The sequence below is a fragment of the Saccopteryx leptura genome, chromosome 12 (genome assembly GCF_036850995.1).
Source record: "Saccopteryx leptura isolate mSacLep1 chromosome 12, mSacLep1_pri_phased_curated, whole genome shotgun sequence".
Classification (NCBI taxonomy): domain Eukaryota; kingdom Metazoa; phylum Chordata; class Mammalia; order Chiroptera; family Emballonuridae; genus Saccopteryx; species Saccopteryx leptura.
In genome coordinates, this window is record NC_089514.1 from 45,308,985 (window position 1) to 45,329,595 (window position 20,611).

General features: G+C 39.8%; 1 protein-coding gene across 1 annotated transcript in view; it reads left to right on the forward strand.

The window, feature by feature from the left end:
• Window positions 1–20,611, forward strand: part of RSBN1L (round spermatid basic protein 1 like) — a 97,440-nt gene that overhangs the window by 63,594 nt on the left and 13,235 nt on the right. Inside the window, exons 4-6 of the mRNA XM_066354452.1 lie at window positions 6,121–6,258; window positions 8,723–8,865; window positions 17,600–17,767. Of these exons, the coding sequence (XP_066210549.1) occupies window positions 6,121–6,258; window positions 8,723–8,865; window positions 17,600–17,767 (449 nt within the window). The remainder of the gene's footprint in view (window positions 1–6,120; window positions 6,259–8,722; window positions 8,866–17,599; window positions 17,768–20,611) is intronic.

The window sequence follows — 20,611 nt, forward strand, 5'->3', positions numbered from 1 at the left end:
CTTGTGTCTTTAGTATGTGAGATTTTCCAGATAGATTTTTCTAGACAATGGAAGCACATAATTTTAAATACCGAGATTTTAATGAAGATAGCTTTTTTACTAAGCATATGCAGCTTGATTTAATTCTTTATTTTCAGTCTAGGTTTGTCATTATGATGTTGTAATACTGATGTCCTAAGGGAGCTGTAGCTGTGCTTGTCTCTTGCCCCTCTTCCCCTTCTAAATTTATAGGATTTTATCCTTTATCATTTTATTTTATTTTGTTTTATTTTTATTTTTTTACAGGGACAGAGAGAGAGTCAGAGAGGGATAGATAGGGACAGACAGGAACAGAGAGAGACGAGAAGCATCAATCATCAGTTTTTTGATGCGGCAACTTATTTTTTTATTGATTGCTTTCTCATATGTGCCTTGACCGCGGGCCTTCAGTAAACCGAGTAACCCCTTGCTCAAGCCGGTGACCTCTCGGGTCCAAGCTGGTGAGCTTTTTGCTCAAGCCAGATGAGCCTGCGCTCAAGCTGGCGACCTCGGGGTCTTGAACCTGGGTCCTTTCTCATCCCAGTCCAACACTCTATCCACTGCGCCACCGCCTGGTCAGGCTCCTTTGTCATTTTAAAGATTAATTAGAATAATGCCTATTGTAGAAACATATATATGTAATAAGAGTACACTTTTAAGAGTCGTAGTCTTTATGGTATTTGTTTTGGCTCTTTAAAGATTCTTTCAGGCCCTGGCCAGTTGGCTCAGTGGTAGAGCGTCGGCCTGGCGTGCAGAGGTCCCGGGTTTGATTCCCGGCCAGGGCACACAGGAGAGGCGCCCATCTGCTTCTCCACCCCTCCCCCTCTCCTTTCTCTCTGTCTCTCTCTCTTCCCCTCCCGCAGCTAGGCTCCGTTGGAGCAAGGATGGCCCGGGCGCTGGGGATGGCTCCTTGGCCTCTGCCCCAGGTGCTGGAGTGGCTCTGGTCACAAAAGAGCGATGCCCCGGAGGGGCAGAGCATTGCCCCCTGGTGGGCAGAGCGGTGCCCCCTGGTGGGCATGCCGGGTGGATCCCGGTCGGGGGCATGCGGGAGTCTGTCTGACTGTCTCTCCCTGTTTCCAGCTTCAGAAAAATACAAAAAAAAAAAAAAAGAAAAGATTCTTTCAAACCGTACCTATTTCCTGCCCTCACCCTACTGTCCTTGAGTTGTAATGGTTGGATAGATGAGTTTTGGAGAATTGAGGGTTTTTATGATATTGTAGATTTACTTTTATTCCATAAAATAGGGGAAACTGGATATTTGTGTTATATATATATACATTTGCAGTAAAATAATTGTCACTTAAATTAAGAAATATTTACTTTTTTGTGAAAAGTATGTGGATTATATTCTTCTATATGGATGGCTTACATGCCATGTATATATTTCATTAAGAGCTGTATACTTTTTTTCATTTGAATACATTGTTATATGTAATTTGTCATGTTTAAAATAGTAAATATTTGGTTCCAACTAATTTAGTGTGTAAAGTATTGCATTATTAAACGAGAAAGTATTATACCTGGCTGGATAGCTTAGTTGGTTAGAGCCTTGTCCCGAAGCCCAGAGGTTGCTGGTTCAGTCCTTGGTCAGGGCATGTAAAGGAGCAGATTGGTTTTCCTGTCTCCCCCCTCTCTCTCTCTCTCACATTCTTCCTCTCTCTAAAAAAATTAATAAACTAGAAAGTGCTGTATGGCATATAATTAAAAATTTTATTAGTGTGTTTTAAAATTTAAATAGTTTCACAGACTAATATTTTGATGACTTTCTTTTAATTTTAGTTTTAAATTTAAATATATGTATATTCATCCTATTGGTTATCAAGAACTAACCAGGCCTGACTCTGCTTAGCTTACAAGATCAGTGGAGATTGAGCATGCTCAGTGTTATGAGCATGGCTGTAGACATACTAATAGGCTGTAGACATACTATTAGGTTATCACATTTGTAGATTGAATATTTAGAGAATAGATGTTTTAGAAGAAAATTGCTATATATTTTTTTTAATCGAGAGAGAGAAAGACAAGGGAGAGAGATCAGAAGCATTAACTCGTTGCGGCACCTTAGTTGTTCATTGATTGTTTTCTCTTATGTGGCTTGACCAGGGAGGGAGCTACAACAGAGCAAGTGACCCTTTGCTCAAGCCAGCAAACTTGGGCTCAAGCCAGCAACTATGAGGTCATCTCTATGATCCCACGCTTGAGCTGGATGAGCCTGCACTCAGGTGGTGACCTTAGGGTTTCAAACCTCAGTATCAGTGAAGTTTCATGTCAACGCTCTATCCACTGTGCCACCACCTGGTCAGGCAAATGGTATTTTGTTTTAAACATGATAGCAAAGAATACATAGTTTTGAAAAGACCACACTTTCTAGTGGAATTTACCTGTGGTTTTTAACAAACTAAATGTACTCCGTTTTAGCACATTTTGGCGAAAAAGGAGAGGGACCTGTATTTTTTTTTTTAATATTTTATTGATTTTTTTAGAGGGGAGAGAGAGAGAGAAGGGGGGAGGAGCAGGAAGCATCAACGCCCATATGTGCCTTGACCAGGCAAGCCCAAGGTTTCGAACCAGCAACCTCAATGTTCCAGGTTGATGCTTTATCCCACTGTGCCACCACAGGTCAGGCGGGACCTGTATTTCTTTATAGCAAATTATGTGTGTAAGTGAATTTTACATATAATACAGGGGGTTCTCGGGTTATGACAGTCTCGGCATACGACATTTCAAGTTTATGACATTCTGATAAAAACTTTAAAAAATTGAGACAGGAGTGTTTTGGCTTATGCTATTAGCATCGTACTTATGGACTACGTGGGCAAACTAGTTTGGTTGTGTATGGTGGAAAAATACACAGTATTTTTGTGTGGCTTAGTTGTGTTTTTCTGTTCTAGATTATGATTTTATAACTGTTAGGATAGGTAAGTGATTTAGGCTAGGGTATGTTTCAACTTACACCAAAATTTGGGTTATGTCACTGTTGTAAGAACAGAACTGTGTTTTAACCTGAGGACCCCCTCTATAGATATATATTTGTCGTGAAGTGACAAGAATTAACTATAAAGATTCAAATACAAAATTTAAGATTATAATACAAGTAGAGTCTATATTGCTTTTTTTTTTTTCTTTCAGTGAGAGGAGGGGAGTCAGTGACAGACTCCTACATGCGCCCTGACTGGGATTCACCTGACAAGCCCACTAGGGGGTGATTCTTTGTGTCCATGTGGGGCATTGCAACATGGACATGCTAAGCAACGGAGCTTTTAGGGCCTGAGGTGGAAGCCATGGAGCCATCCTCAGTGCCCGGGCCAACTTGCTCCAATTGACTCATGGCTGCAGGAGGGGAAGAGAGAGAAAGAGAAGTGTGAAGTGAGAGGGGGAGGGGTGAAAAAGCAGATGCTTCTCCTGAGTGTCCTGACTGGGAATCAAACTCGGGACATCACATGCTGGGCCAACACTCTACCACTGAGCCAAGCACATTACTTTTTAAAAATTTATATTTTTTGTTTTTTAAAAGAAAGTCAGAGAGAGGGACAGACAGAAAGGAGGGAGAGAGGTAAGAAGCATCAGTTCTTCGTTGCAGCTCCTTAGTTGTTCAGTGATTGATTTCTCATATGTGCCTAGACCAGGAGGATTACAGCAGAGCGAGTGACCCCTGGCTTAAGCCAGTTACCTTGGGCTCAAGCTAGCAACCTTTGGGCTCAAGCCAGTGACCATGGGGTCATGTTTATAATCCCATGCTCAAGCCAGTGACCCCTCACTCAAGCTGGATGAGCCTGCACTCAAGTCGGCGACCTCAGGGTTTCATCTACTGTGCCACTGCCTGGTCAGGCCAGGCATGTTATTTTTCAAAATTTTCTCCCAAATATCCTTTGAAATACTTATGTATTTTAATAGGACCATTCTTTTATTTTTTATTTATTTTTATTTTTTGTATTTTTCTGAAGTTGGAAACGGGGAGGCAGTCAGACAGACTCCCGCATGTGCCCGACTGGGATCCACCCGGCATGCCCACCAGGGGGCAATGCTCTGCCCACCAGGGGGCGATGCTCTGCCCCTCCGGGGCGTCGCTCTGTTGCAACCAGAGCCATTCTAGCGTCTGAGGCAGAGGCCACAGAGCCATCCCCAGCTCCAGGGCAAATTCTGCTCCAATGGAGCCTTGGCTGCTGGAGGGGAAGAGAGAGACAGAGAGGAAGGAGAAGGGGAGGGGTGGAGAAGCAGATGGGCATCTCTCCTGTGTGCCCTGGCTGGGAATCGAACCTGGGACTCCTGCCAACCAGGCCGACACTCTACCACTGAGCCAACCGGCCAGGGCCAGGACCATTCTTTAAAAAAAAATCATCAAGAGGCCTCTTTTTAGGTAACCCCAAAATTGACAGGAAAGGGAAGAAAAATCAAGTTTGTCCTATTTTATTTTATGTTAAAGATTTTAATATTTAGGTCTGTACTGATTTAGACATGTTTGATTTTATTTTTAAACAAAGAACATTTGTAAACTGGGAAATTAATGTAAAGGTATAATTTGAATGAAGTGACACGGCTGGGTCAGTAATCTTTTTTTTTGAGACACAGAGAGAGGGACAGATAGGGACAGGCAGACAGGAAGGAAGAGAGATGAGAAGCATCAGTTCTTCGTTGTGGCACCTTAATTCTTCATGGGTTGCTTTCTCATATGTTCCTTGACGGGTCCACAGCAGACCAAGTGACCCCTTGCTCAGGCCAGTTACCTCAGGATTTTGAACCTGGGAACTCTGTGTCCTAGTTCGACGCTTTATCCATTGCACCACCGACTGGTCAGGCAGTAAATCTCTTTAATGAACAGAATGATCATTCTAACCTAAGATGATAACATCTGATTAAATCACAGTTAGTAAAGTATTTATGGTATAAGATAAAATACATCATTTGCCTTTAATATAACCACCCAAGAAGCTTTACCCCTTTTTGGGTTACTAAATGATACATGTTTTTACTTAACATTTAAATAGAGAAATTTTAATAGGGCTGAATGTTAAATTTTTAATAATTCTTTGTTTCTGATTATTAATTGTACTTACCCTTCCTCTATAGTTTAATAATGTTAATGTTTAATATTAATGGTTTTTTAAAATTATTTTTTAAAACTGGGATAGACCCAGGTAAACTGAGACAGTTTTATTTCTCTAAATGTAGTGGCCACAAAGTCTAATCCAGAGAAAAAAATAATTAGGATTTAGCTTAATGTTGTTTATGTGAGAAAGTTGTTTTACTGAAAAAGGACTTGTTTGCTAATGTTATTATATATATGAAAAGGCATAGGTCTAATTGCAAGGTTTAAATGTACTTGTGAAAAATTACGCACCAGTGATTCTTGAGGTGTAGGCTGTTTAATTTTGGTTGATATTTGAATAGTAATACCCATTTGATAGCACCGTACAGATGATTTTATATAATAAATTTTCTTCAGCAGTCTGAGGTAAATTCTAGTTAATGAAACTAAAATTTAATTTAAATGATGTCACATTGCTGGTAGATAGCAAAGGTAGATTTGGGATCTAGGATTCCTGGTTTTCAATCTCTAGTAGTTTTTCATCAAGAGTTAGAAATGTAAACTGGACCCTAATTAATATGGTGAGATCTATTAGAAGGGAAGATTATTCCCAGTCACCCTTTAGATGGCTATACAAGCCTCTGGTCATAGTTAATGTTTTCACAATGTGTACTTTTGAAAATTCTGATAAAAAGATATGGACCATTTGGAAAACTGTAGTTATGAACTTTTGAATATAATTTCAGTGGCATCATTGATCAAATAATGAACTTATGTACTATAAAAGCTTATGGTCAGTTTCCTAGAATTGCATATGCTGTTTACCTCAACTGTTTTCTCATACAGTGTATAGGCAGGCATAGCTAGGGAAGGTAAAATAGCTTGATTTAGTGCAGATATTTTTTTTCCTAGATGGTTTTTAAAAATGACTTATTTTTTTACTGTTTGTAAAGGCTTATTTTGTTTTGTTTGCTGCACATTATGTTCTAATAGTTTTGGATAATATAATTTAATGTTACACAGTGCAAGCAAACATTATCAGATGTATAACTTTCAATTTATTCCATATCCTTCAGGTAAAAAGAACGTATTCTCGTGGTACTTACAGAGCTGGCCCAATGCGACAGATCAGCTTGGTGGGAGCAGTTGATGAAGAAGTGGGAGATTACTTCCCTGAGTTCCTTGACATGTTGGAAGATTCACCATTTTTAAAGGTAAGAGAAAACAGTATCAACCATTCTAAATTGTGAGTGTTACTTTCATGCTACAGGTGATACAGATGGTTGTTTCAGAATTATAAACATTTTTTTTATTTGAATTGGAGGGAAGGAAAGGAAGAGATGAGAAACTATATTCTAATGTAGTGTATGTTTATGACTTCTCAGGTACTAATTGTAATGAAAAAGCTAAGTGGTGAACCCCAAAATATTACTTGCCTGTGGTTGCCACTTTAGGAAATTAAGTTTCTTCTGTTTATTAGCTATAAACTGAGTACCAGAGGATTTAAGAAGTACAGGAAGGATGTCTACTAAATTAAAGTGCTTAGGAGAAGGGAATGGCCATTTTGGCATTGTAGAAAACTGGCCTGAGAAATTGTGCACCTGCATTTCATTCTTTGCTCTACCTAGCTGAGTTAAATGGGCAAGCCATTTAAACTTTCTGGGTTTCATTTCCCTCATCCATAAAATAAGACCTTTAAAAAAAAAATATATATATATATATATATATGTATGTATAGCTTAAGGCCCCTTTAAAGTCTTTTTTTTTTTTTTTTGGTATATTTCTGAAGCTGGAAATGGGGAGGCAGTCAGACAGACTCCTGCATGCGCCCGACCGGGATCCACCTGGCATGCCCACCAGGGGGCGATGCTCTGCCCATCCGGGGCATCGCTCTGTCGTGACCAGAGCCATTCTAGTGCCTGGGGCAGAGGCCACGGAGCCATCCCCAGCGCCCGGGCCATCTTTTGCTCCAATGGAGCCTCGGCTGCGGGAGGGGAAGAGAGAGACAGAGAGGAAGGAGGGGGGGAGGGGTGGAGAAGCAGATGGGCGCTTCTCCTGTGTGCCCTGGCTGGGAATCGAACCCGGGACTTCTGCACACCAGGCCAACGCTCTACCACTGAGCCAACCGGCCAGGGCCTAAAGTCTTTAAATGATTTCTAGCTAGATTTTTTTTTTGCCCCCCAACAGTCTCTGCATTTCAGAAAATATTTATTTCTTGTGGGCTGCTGGCACTGTCTCATTAAGAGAGAAATCTCTGAACTAGTTAGGCTGATTATTTAATTAGTAACTCAAAGGTCAGAATGTGACAAGATCAGTTTATTGCTGCTGTTTACCACATAATCTATTGAACATCTCTTCTTTTTTTACTTCCAATTGCTCAATTTTCTAATCTAAATGTGTGTATAACAATTTCTTTCCCTTCATTTTCTTTCCACCCCATTTAATTTTCCTTTTACAGGGGTCCTTGGGTTACAACACAGTTCCGTTCCTACGATAGTGACATAACCCAATTTTGCTGTAAGTCGAAACACACACTAGCCTAAGTCACTTACCTGTCCTAACACAGTTGTAAAATTATAATCTAGAACATGAAAACACAACTAAGCCACAGGAAAAGGAAAAAGACATAAATATACTGTACTGTACACTGTACTGTAGTAACAGTTGAAAATGACGTAGGTAAGTGTACTAGAGGGATGCCAGCTCCCTCATTCATATACTGCGTTACTGCGCATTCTTTCACCACATGCAGCCAAGCTGTGTTGCCCGTATGGTCCGGAAGTACGATGCTAACGGTGTAAGCTGACACACTCATGTCTCAATTTTTTAAAGTTTTTATGGGAGTGAGCGGCGTAATCTCGAAATGTCATATGTCGAGACTGTTGTAACCCAAGGATCCCTTGTATTTCCTTTTTAATTCTTTTAAACATTTGTTCCTTTTATGTTCTCTCAGTGACATCATGGAATTTTGTTGTGTTTTTTTGAATGGTATTTTAAAAATACCATTATTTAAATATTTATGTTTCAGATTTTAAATAAAAACAAATGAGCCAAATGCATTCTTTCTGGAGAAATTTAATTTGACCCCTTCTTTAAAAGGGATATGGGATGGATGTTTATTTTTGTCTCACCATTCCATGGACCCTTCGTCATTTCCTTTTCTTTTCAAAGATTTTAATCTCTGCTTTTTAGACCAGTACCTCGTCAAGTAACTCTTCAGCAGAAATAAATTTTCAGTTTGTTTTCATTTTCCTTTTTGTTGTAATAGGTTTTGATTACAGCTAATCAGAGAGCTATCTTTTTTTTTAAGATAACCATTTTTTAAACTATTTTTATAGATTCTCATGGAGAACACTTGCTTGCTTTGCTAATGTACTAACATCATATATTTGGTAGAAGGAAGAATAACAAATGATGAATATAGTGAATCATATCTGTAACAGGGCTGGGGGGAGTGAATCATCCAAAAATAATTATTCTCTTTGTGTGTTTGAAATAGAATTTTTTTGATGGAAAATGTGTGAATATATAGTAGTATTTTCAGTGTACGCATAGTATTTCAAGTGTATAAATATGAAAGTATATATGAAAGTTTGTCAAGGGGGGGGATATTCTTTGATGTGTATTTAAAGGTACATTATGAAAATAATTGATTTTTATGTAATTATTTGCCTCTAGTGTACACTGCCATGGGGGACACTATCTAGTCTAAAGTTAGAGAGTCGAAAAGATAGTGATGATGGTCCTATCATGTGGGTACGCCCAGGAGAACAAATGATCCCTGTGGCTGATATGCCAAAGTCACCTTTCAAAAGGAAAAGGTATGTTGGATACAAATTTGCATTGCTGGGAATGGGTATTTCTATTTTGGGGGGCGAAAGGGGGGCAGTTTGTTAGTTGAAAATTGTCGGAAAGAAGGCAAAGTTTAGGGCATAATTGGGATGTAAATTCAAAAATGACTACACATGCTGATACAATTTTTAACAAAGGGTGGGCAAAGTATGTTTACAGTTCTGAGTACAGTACAGGAAACAGTTTATTCTTATTTTTTATTATATTTTCCATACAAACCGCTGTAAACCACTCTGTATATGAAATATAAATAAGATGTGAGAAATATAGGCAAATGACAAATTATAATTAGAAATGGAAAAAATGTCATTCATAATATAAACATTATAAACTATGTGGAATAAATATAATAAATATTTAGAATCTATATTAAGAAAACTAAAATAGCCCTGGCTGATTGGCTCAGCAGTAGAGCGTCAGCCTGGCGTGTGGAAGTCCCGGGTTTAACTTTCGGCCAGACACAGGAGAAGTGTCCATCTGCTTCTCCACCCTTCCCCCCCCTCTCCTTTCTCTCTGTTTCTCTCTCTTCCCCTCCTGCAGCCAAGGCTCTATTGGAGCAAAGTTGACCCAGGCACTGAGGATGGCTCCATGGCCTCTGCCTCAGGCACTAGAATGGCTCCAGCCGCAACAGAGCGATGCCCCAGATGTGCAGAACATCGCCCCCTGGTGGGCATGCTGGGTGGATTCAAGTCGGGTGCATGCAGGAGTCTGACTGCCTCCCTCCCACTTCTCACTTTGGAAAAATACAAAAAACCAAAACAAAACGGAAACATCTTATAAAGCAGTGGTCCCCAACCTCTTTTGGGCCACGGACTGGTTTATTGTCAGAAAGTATTTTCACAGACCAGCCTGTAGAGTGGGACGGATAAATGTATCACGTGACCGAAACAAGCGTCAAGAGTGAGTCTTAGATGGACGTAACAGAGGGAATCTGGTCATTTTTAAAAAAGAAAACATCGTTCAGACTTAAATATAAATAAAACGGAAATAATGTGGCCGGTACCGGTCTGCGGCCCAGGGGTTGGGGACCACTGTTATAGAGGATATAAAATAAGATCTAAACAAATAGAAACCCTGCTGTATTTTGGATTAGATAAAAATGGTATTCCTTTGAAACTTTTAGCATTTCAATTAGACTACTGCTGAATAAATGATTTTATATTTATATTTATTTATTTATTTTTTGCATTTTTCCAAAGCTGGAAATGGGGAGGCAGTCAGACTCCCGAATGCGCCCGAACGGGGTCCACCCGGCACACCCACCAGGGGGCGATGCTCTGCCCCTCTGGGGCGTCGCTCTGTTGCATCCAGAGCCATCCTAGCGCCTGAGGCAGAGGCCAGAGAGCCATCCTCATCGCCATCTTTGCTCCAATGGAGCCTTGGCTGTGGGAGGGGAATAGAGAGACAGAGAGGAAGGAGAGGGAGAGGGGTGGAGAAGCAGATGGGCGCTTCTCCTGTGTGCCCTGGCCGGGAATCGAACCTGGGACTCCTGCACGCCAGGCCAATGCTCTACCACTGAGCCAACCAGCCAGGGCTGAATAAATGATTTTAAAGTTCTTATTTTTTTTTTTTTTTTTTTTTTTATAAATTTTTTAAATTTTATTTATTTATTATAGAGACAGAGAGTGAGTCAGAGAGAGGGATAGACAGGGACAGAGAGAGATGAGAAGCATCAATCATTAGTTTTTCATTGCGCATTGCAACACCTTAGTTGTTCATTGATTGCTTTCTCATATGTGCCTTGACCGCAGGCCTTCAGCAGACCGAGTAACCCCTTGCTGGACCCAGCGACTTTGGGTTCAAGCTGGTAGGCTTTTGCTCAAACCAGATGAGCCCACGCTCAAGCTGGTGACCTCGGGGTCTCGAACCTGGGTCCTCTGCATCCCAGTCTGACGCTCTATCCGCTGCGCCACCGCCTGGTCAGGCTAAAGTTCTTATTTTTAAATAAAGCCAGCCAACAGCCAAGAAAATTGTGAAACAGAAGATAAGTGAGAGTTTTTGTGTTATTAGGTAATAAAAATTACTATATAGCTCCAAAAGATCATTAGTATGGGAATATATACACAAATATATCTAAGTATATTGGAAAAGGGAAGATTTATTTAATGAAGAATGATGGTCTAATTGACAGTCCACCTGAAAGAAAACAGAACCATCACCCCTACATCATATAAGAATTAAGTTTGAGATTTAAACATAAGATAAAAATAATAATATAGTCAACTTTTCCCATTAGTGGGCATTCAGACATAGGAAGGCCTATAAGTTTTTTAGCAAGATAAAATATACAGTATATTGTCAATAGTACTAGTGAGAGAAAAGACATCAACTTGACTAAAATATTTGTAACACATGCCAGACTAAAGTTAAATACAACGAGCATTTCTAAATTGACCAGAAAAATATAAAACAATCCAATAGAAAAATAGGCCTCACGTAGTTGTGTATATTAAAAATTTATGAGCCTGACCAGGCAGTGGTGCAGTGGATAGAACTTCGGACTGGGATGTCGAGGACCCAGGTTTGAGACCCCGAGGTTGCCAGTTTGAGCGCGGGCTCATGTGGTTTGAGCAAGGCTCACCAACTTTAGCCCAAGGTCACTGGTTCGAGCAAGGCATCACTCAGTCTGCTGTAGCCCCCTGGTCAAGGCACATATGAGAAATCAACCAATGAACAACTAAGGAGCTGCGAAGAAGAAAAAAAAAATTTATAAGAGATTATTTTTACCCATTACTTCAGCAAAAATTATTAATATAGCATTAATATTACGAGCTGGTAGGTATGTGAAGAAAACAGGGTTATTGGCCCTGGCCAGTTCGCTCAGCAGTATAATGTTTGCCCGGCATGTGGATGGTCCTGGGTTTGATTCCTGGTGAGGGCACACAGGAGAAATGACCATCTGCTTCTTCACCCCTCCCCCTCTCCCTTCTTTCTCTCTCTCTTTCTCTCTTTCTCTCTCTCTGTCTCTCTCTCTTCCCCTGCCATAACCATGGCTTGGTTGGAGCAAGTTGGCTCCGGGCACTGAGGACAACTCCATGGCCTCACCTCAGGCACTAAAATAGCTTGATTGCCAAGCAATGGAGCAATGGCCCCATGGGCAGAGCATCACCCCATAGGAGGCTTGTGGGGTGGATCCTGGTCGAGGTGTAAGTGAGAGTCTGTCTTCCCACTTCTCACTTACTTAAGAAAAATAATAAAAAAAAGAAAACGTTGCTATTTATATATTGTTGGTAGAAGGGTGAACTGCTGTCATAATTTTGTGAAAGCAGTTCAATAGTAGCTCATAAAGTTTAACATATATTTGTTGATCCAGCACGCCTACTTTTGAAATCTGCTGAGACATAAAAGCCCTAAAGGTAAATGTGTAAGAATGTTAATTGCAGCATTATTTGTACTGAGAAAAAAGTTTAAAATGGTCTGAATGCCCACTAATGGGAAAGGTTGACTACATTTTGACACATTCCTGTTAAAGAATATGGTGAAATAGTTAAAATAAATGAATTATTTATGTTTGTTGATTAGAAGGATATGCATGACATTTGAACAGAATGAAATGTAGAATAATATGTCCGGTATGATTGTTTTTATGAGAAGAAATGAAAAAACGGGTAAATACATATTTATGTGATCACAGAGAAAAATAGAAAATTGCACACTAGGTTAACATTGGTAGGAATGGAGTGGATTATGCTGGGAGAAATTATACCTGTTGGGTAACTAAAAATAGCTTCACTGTTAACTGATTATTAATTCCAAAAGAAAACAAAATGGTTATTAAAAAACTGTGGGTTGCATGAGGGCAGGGACTGTGTTCTTTATACTAATAAACCTAATGGAGTGCCTGCTACTTAATAAATATTTATTGGTTTTCATCTTATTGTAAAATTTTCAACATTTAGTTTAACATAATGAAGTAGAATGTCTTCTTGGGCATCATCTTTGTGAAAATATAATAATTTATATAATGCAGTAAATACACTAAAAGATAGGATTGCATCAGAATTTGTCTACAATTTCAAAATAGAACATATTAAAACACTTATTTTAATCATAAAATTTGCACAAAACTTATTTAAATTCTATTCAGGCAAAAATTTGCGTTTGTAGCTCTTGTGTTTGTGTACTTGTTGAGGACAATCTCGTTTGATGCTCCAGCAGTAGTCTGATCTTCACTAACAGCTCCAAGATTTTCAGGAAACTTATCAAGGTGACTGTTTAGGAAGTGAATCTTGACGCTCATGTTACATCCAATGTTGTGGAGAGCCAACAGCATCCTTTGAACCAGAAGTTCATAGTTTTCTGCTTTTCTTCATCACATATGAGAGTTCAAATCTGAGGTCCATCAAATACACCTGCTTTTATCTTCTCGAAAGACAAAGCAGGAAAAGCAGAAATACTATGTTAAAAGCATTCACTTTCTCTACTCAAATCCTGAACAAACTGCCTTTTTTTTTTTTTTTTGATTTTTCTGAAGCTGGAAACGGGAGGCAGTCAGACAGACTCCCGCATGCGCCCGACTGGGATCCACCCGGCATGCCCACCAGGGGGTGACGCTCTGCCCATCCGCAGCGTCACTCTGTCACGACCAGAGCCACTCTAGCACCTGGGGCAGAGGCCAAGGAGCCATCCCCAGCGCCCGGGCCATCTTTGCTCCAATGGAGCCTCGGCTGCGGGAGGGGAAGAGAGAGACAGAGAGGAAGGAGAGGGGAAGGGGTGGAGAAGCAGATGGGCGCCTCTCCTGTGTGCCCTGGCCGGGAATCGAACCCGGAACTTCCGCACGCCAGGCCAACACTCTACCACTGAGCCAACCGTCCAGGGCCACAAACTGCTTTTTTAAACCAAGTTTGAGGTGAAGTGGGGGAAAATGATCCTGTCTGGATTAACTACAGGTTCATTCACAATATTTTACATCCCTACTTTCAGAGCTTCACGTTTCGGCCACTCCGTTTGTGTCCAGTGTTTCTCCCGAGCTCTGCTGTCCCACAAACACAGAAAGCAAGGATCCTTTGTGAAACCTCTCTCTTGTCCTAGCAGGAAATTTACCATTTTAAGATCCACACAAATGACCCAGTTACGCTCCTCATACTTCAGAAAGTTGAGGACAATTTTTTTTTTTTTTTTTTGTATTTTTCTGAAGTTGGAAATGGGGAGGCAGTCAGACAGATTCCCGCATGTGCCCCACTGGGATCCACCCGGCACGCCCACCAGGGGGCGATGTTCTGCCCCTCCGGGGCGTCGCTCTGTTGCATCCAGAGCCACTCTAGCGCCTGGGGCAGAGGCCAAGGAGCCATCCCCAGCGCCCGGGCCATCTTTGCTCCAATGGAGCCTTGCTGCGGGAGGGGAAGAGAGAGACAGAGAGGAAGGAGAGGGGGAGGGGTGGAGAAGCAGATGGGCGCTTCTCCTGTGTGCCCTGGCCGGGAATCGAACCCGGGACTCCTGCACGCCAGGCCGACGCTCTACCTCTGAGCCAACCGGCCAGGGCTCGAGGACAATTTTTATGTCATTATTACTAAGTCATTCAATTTGGGTTTGCTAAACTGCTGAGGGGTTAATGACTGCTTGGCATCAGAAGAAGACCCTTCAGATTCTACAACCATTTCCTCAAGCATCTTATCAAAATACACTTGATCACCATGTTCACTTTCTTTGTCCTTAGAAGAAATAAAACCATTGAAAACTGGAACTTGGAGTGTCTCAGAGTGTGGGATAGGTCGTACTGCTGAAGGAATATTAGAATATGCGATCATATGCCTTTTTTTCTTACTGATGCCCTTTGTGTGGATCAGACAGAAATAACAGTCACTGCTGTGGTCCTTAGGTTCATGCCAAACCATGGGAATACCGAAAGGCATTCCTTTGCGTTTTCCTTTTGTCCAGTCACAAAGCATTTCCTCACAATTATGACACACAATATGAAGAGCCCAATTCTTGTCTTGATCGCCAAGGGGAACTTGAAAATAGGCAATATTTGCACATGTCACAAATGATGAAATATTGCACCTTTGACGTTGAAGTGTGTAACAGCCACATACATAACAGAAGGTGTCAGGACTATTCTTACATTTACGCCTACTCTAAGAAGCCATGATTCAATCTTAAAACAAAATAAGAGAGTGTTTTATCAGATGATAATTTTTTACCTTTAAAAACAACCACAATTATGTAAAAGTGATGTTTATAAAACATTAATTGCCTTGTGGTTATGTTCAATCCAAGAGTCATTGTCCTTTAATTCTAATTTATAAACCAATGCATGCCATTACTGTAACATAAAGAAATTAAAATTGCATAAAAACTAGAGCATGGGCCCTGGCCGGTTGGCTCAGTGGTAGAGTGTCAGCCTGGCATGTGGGAGTCCCGGGTTCGATTACCAGCCAGGGCACACAGGAGAAGCGCCTATCTGCTTCTTCCCCCCTCCCCCTCTCCTTTCTCTCTGTCTGTCTCTTCCTCTCCCGCAGCCAAGGCTCCATTGGAGCAAAGATGGTGCGGGCGCTGGGGATGGCTCTGTGGCCTCTGCCTCAGGCGCTAGAATGGCTCTGGTTGCAACAGAATGACCCCCCAGATGGGCAGAGCATCGCCCCCTGGTGGGCATGCCGGGTGGATCCCAGTTGGGCACATGCAGGAGTCTGACTGCCTCCCCGTTTCCAACTTCAGAAAAATACAACCCCCCCCCCAAAAAAAAAAACCCAAAAAACCTAGAGCATGCACCAAAAAACAGATTTCAGATTTGGAATCTGCAATGCATAAATATATAGAAACAATTCTAAAACCTCATGCAACAGAAAATGAAAAAAATAATTGTTCCCCAGTGATAATTTATTTATAAGTTGGTAGTAAATGATAAAATTGGTGTTTCTGAGGGGTTCTTAACTTGGATTCATAAATGTTTTTAGAATCGGAAAGCTTCTGCCCAGAATGATATAACTATGTACACCTTTTCCATGTAATTTAAGGAATAGTTCAGTAGAATCTTAAGGAATTTGCCTGTACCTCAAGGAATACAAATCCATGGTGTATGTGGTAATTTCATATACATTCTGGCCAAACTAATAATAACATTGCCCTAGGTATTATCCTAAGTGTTTTATATAAAGTCTTTTTAAAAGTTATTGATTGATTGATTTAAGGGGGAGGGAAGGGGTGAACGAGAGAGAGATCAGTTTGTTGTTCTACTTATTTATGCATTCATTGGTTGTTTCTTGTATGTGCCCTGACTGGGTATTGAATCTGTAACCTTAATTTATTGGTACGACACTCTAACCAACTGAGCTACCCGGCAAGGGCTATAAGGTCTTACTTCATTAAAATGTCCTGTTAATGAGACCAAAGTTGTGGGCTTGAAAGCCTGTTAGCTTTTCACAGGAAGCAACATCATCATCTAGCTCTGACGCCTGTAGAACATTAATCTCAAAGAGGAAAAAAGTATGTTATAACATTGTGCATAATAAGACTGTAATACAAGACTGTACAGAGAGCAGTAAGTAGTGCTGTATATAGAGGGTGGAAAATGAGAGAACTAATAAGGAGGAGACCCTAATGAATAGACTAGGATGAGAGGAGAAAATTATGGGGCAATCTGGATTTATCTTTGGAAATAACCAAAAAACCATACAGGAAGATAAGATGATGGTTCCCAAAGATAAAAACTCTTCTTACCCTTTTTCCTTCCACAGCAAAAACTGGCGCGGTTTCTGTATTGAGGCTAAGTAGTCAGCAACTTCTGTATGCATGTGTGTGTAGGTGATGAGCAGAGGCGTAGAGGGTCAATGGGAGATGGCTTCCCTCAAAGAGGGAGCTAAGGTTTTCCTTGCTACCTCCAATAAATCACACGTGTTTTGTGGAAGCACTTATGCATGTTTTGTTGCCATTTGTTTGTCTTTCTTTCTCTAGAATATAAACTTCCACAAGAGTAGGGAACTTATCTTAGTCTCTATTACTTTGTTCACTAGTTTCAGTGCCTAGATAATACTTGACATATGGTAGGTGTCTACAGATATTAATGCATTTTTAAAAGTTATGTGTTTGTTTCAGATAATATACTTTGCCTTACCCATGTGACCTGATTGGGAGCATGCTTCCACAGATTAGACCCAAACTTCTGGTTCAGATTTTGGGTACAAGAAGCCTGACCTGTGGTGGCACATTCAATAAAGCGTCGACCTGGAATGCTGAGGTCGCGGGTTTGAAACCCTGGGATTGCCTGGTCAAGGCACATACAAGAAGCTACTATGAAGCAACTAGGAGTTGATGCTTCCTGTCTATCCCCTTTCTCTCTTTCTCTCTCTCTTCCTTTCTTTCCCTCTCTCCCTTTCTCTTCCTCCCTTTTTCTCCCTCCCTCTCTCCCCACTCTAAAAATCAATAAATAAAACCCTGAAAAAAAGATTCTGGGTACAGGGAAGCCTTGGTAAATCATACCACCGTAATTTAGTTTCTTATCCAAGAATATTTTGCCTTACAGATTACAGTTATGAAGGATGTGTTAGGAAAAGGGGAGTGTATTATATATGTGCACTTCATTTTAAAAATAAAACTTGATATAGGACCAGATGATTTAAAATTCCCTTTCTCTGAATTATGTGATTACTAAATGCTTGATGGTACTTAAGCTTCAGTACATCAATATAAACAATTGTTCAAGGGCAAGTAAGCCTTAATACTTGAGCCTGCCAACCCCCATATAAAATATAATTTCTTTTTTAACAGAACTACCAATGAAATAAAAAACCTGCAGTACCTACCTCGAACTAGTGAGCCCCGTGAGATGCTTTTTGAAGACAGGACAAGAGCTCATGCAGATCATATAGGACAAGGTTTTGAGCGACAGACTACAGCTGCTGTTGGAGTCTTGAAGGCTGTGCACTGTGGAGAGTGGTATATATTTCCTAATGTGGTTATAATGAAATGTTTTATTGGCTTTCAAAATATTTCTTGAGAAGTCTCAGTAATTCTCCTTACTGTGGGGAGAAAAAAGTTTAATTTTTTCTGTATTTGGATATGACTACACTAAAGAAAATTTTTAATCGCTAGAAGGTAGGTTTAGTCTTTTGGATTTGACTGAAATAATTTCATTTTCTAAGTGACTAGAGTAAAAACAATTATCTAAGGTAAAAGAAAAACTAATATTTGTTTGGTGCTTACTCCATGCCCATTATTCATTTGCTTTTTCTCAACTACTTTTAGGCCCATATTTATCACACAAGGAAACTGAGGCTCAGGGCTGTTTAATAACATGATCATAGTTACATAGTTAATAAGAGGTAAAGCTGAGACTGATTTCAGATTTGATTCCAGACTCTTGTGTTTTCTATTTCAACTGTTCTACCTTGCTGCTCCCTGCTAAGATTTGGTATGTTGATTTTTTCCAGCTTCACTTGCAAGTTTCACTTTGAATATTTTCATAGGTTAAAAAAAAAGATAATGCTCTTTACTATACTTAAGGTATCATCCCATAAGTAAGAAATTTTCCACTTATTGATAAAAAATGGCAAAGCTATATTGATACTAAGATAAGTTTGTTCAGGTTGCTTTTCAACTGAATAATGTTTTAGGTATGAAGCTTAAGTTGGAATATGCTATTTTACTTATGAAAGTAGTTGAGTTAGTAAATAGGCAAGAACATTTTCTAAGTAAAAGGAAACTTTAATTCTGAAAACATAAAATGTCGGTATTGTTATGTAGCTAAGATATGAAAAATATAACCTGTATTTTCTACATGGGGAAATTTTACTTTCAAGGACTACTGATACAGAATAGACCTTCTGTTAAATTACAATGTTTTATAAATTAATACTGAGTTGGGAAGCTAGTGTAAACTGACTTTTTTTTTTTGTATTTTTCCGAAGTGAGAAGTGGGGGGCAGCAGGCAGACAGACTCCCGCATGCACCGACCAGGATCCACCCGGCATGCCCCACCAGGGGGTGTTGATCGGCCCCATCTGGGGCATTGCTCCATTGCAACCTGAGCCATTCTAGCACCTGAGGTGGAGGCCATGGAGCCGTCCTCAGCGCCTGGGCCAACTTTGCTCCAGTGGAGCCTTGGCTGCGGGTGGGGAAGAGAGAGATAGAAAGGAGAGGGGGAAGGGAGGAGAAGCAGATGGGCGCCTCTCCTGTGTACCCTGGCCGGGAATTGAACCCGGGACATCCACAGGCTGGCCGATGCTCTACTGCTGAGCCAACCGGCCAGGGCCCTGACTTTCTTTCTTAACATAAATGAAGTTTATCAATTTCAGGTATACAAAGTATTACTAAACTAATCCTAAGAGATCCTTAGGAATACAATATTAGTAGTTTATCAGTCAGTAATAATTTATAATTGGATAGTTTTTATGCTTTTTTATGATCTGGTTTAAAACATTACATTTATTTCTGTGGAAATCATTTCAAACACCTAATTCAAATTAATGAAATTTCTCTTGAATTTTTGGTATACATTATTTAAGAGTAGCATATAGAATTGCTTAGGGTGAAATCTAATTTAGAGTGTTCAGTTAAAGTTAATGACATATTTACACTTTCAGAGATAAATATTACTGCTTTATGGCCTTAGCACTTTGTTAAAAATCTCTTTTAAGCTTAGATTATTGTTGGTATATATTCTTTCTTCCACTATACATGCAATTTGAGATTAGAGATTGTGTCCTGTTCTTCATGGGCCTATCATAGTTCCCCCAAAATATCCATTGAATTAAAAAAACCCACATTTTTATAGCTAGCAGTTGTGCAGTATAGGACTACTGTCAAACTACTATACTTTTAAGTTAGGTGGTCAAGAATATGGCTTCTAAAATATTTTTGGAATAAGATATTACGAGCTATGATTTTCCCACTATTGTAAAATAGTTTACTTACTGTACCGATGCTGCTTTAATCTCTTAATATTAAAAATGGCAAGAAAATAATTTTGTTGGTGATATAAGAGGTATTCATGGCTCTGATGCAAACACGGTTTATAATCCATTTTTCATTATTCCTTGGTGGTGAGTTAAGCTATACCAAGGAAGTTGATTTTTTTTCTTTAGTGTTTTGAATTCTCTTTTTCTCAAAAAAAGGTATTTAGAAAAAGGTATTTAAAGTATTAGATTCTTGACTTCATCTTAGAGCGAGGCTTAACACCAGTTTGAAATAAAACACTAGGATTGATTTAGACTTTATAGAAATCTTCAGCTAGATAGGCTAATGAAGTATTTATCAAATTATATCGCTCTTTCCTGACCTGTGGTGGCGCAGTGGATAAAGCATCAACCTGGAACACTGAGGTTGCTGGTTCGAAACCCTGGGATTACCCGGTCAAGGCACATATGGAAGTTGTTGCTTCCTGCTCCTCTCCCCTTCTCTCTCTCTTTCTCTACTCCTTCTCTCCTCTCTAAAATGAATAAATAAAGTCTTTAAAAAAAAAAAGAATCAAAGAAGAGTATGAGAATGATGTCTTGCCAAACAAATTATCATTGAGATAGAAATTATATCGCTCTTTAGGTATTATATATATATGAATGGATTCATATAGGATGAGGCAAAAGTAGATTTAAGTTCATATGGAAACTATAATTAATAAATAGTAGTAAAAGAATAAATATATTTTGCATACTCACAACTATAAATCTACTTTTGCCCCACTCTGTAGATTTATATATTTGAGTTTGCTTTTTTGAAATCCAGTTTTTGAAAAAATCAACCATTGAAGTATAATTTATATTCAGAAACACACACTCACTTTCT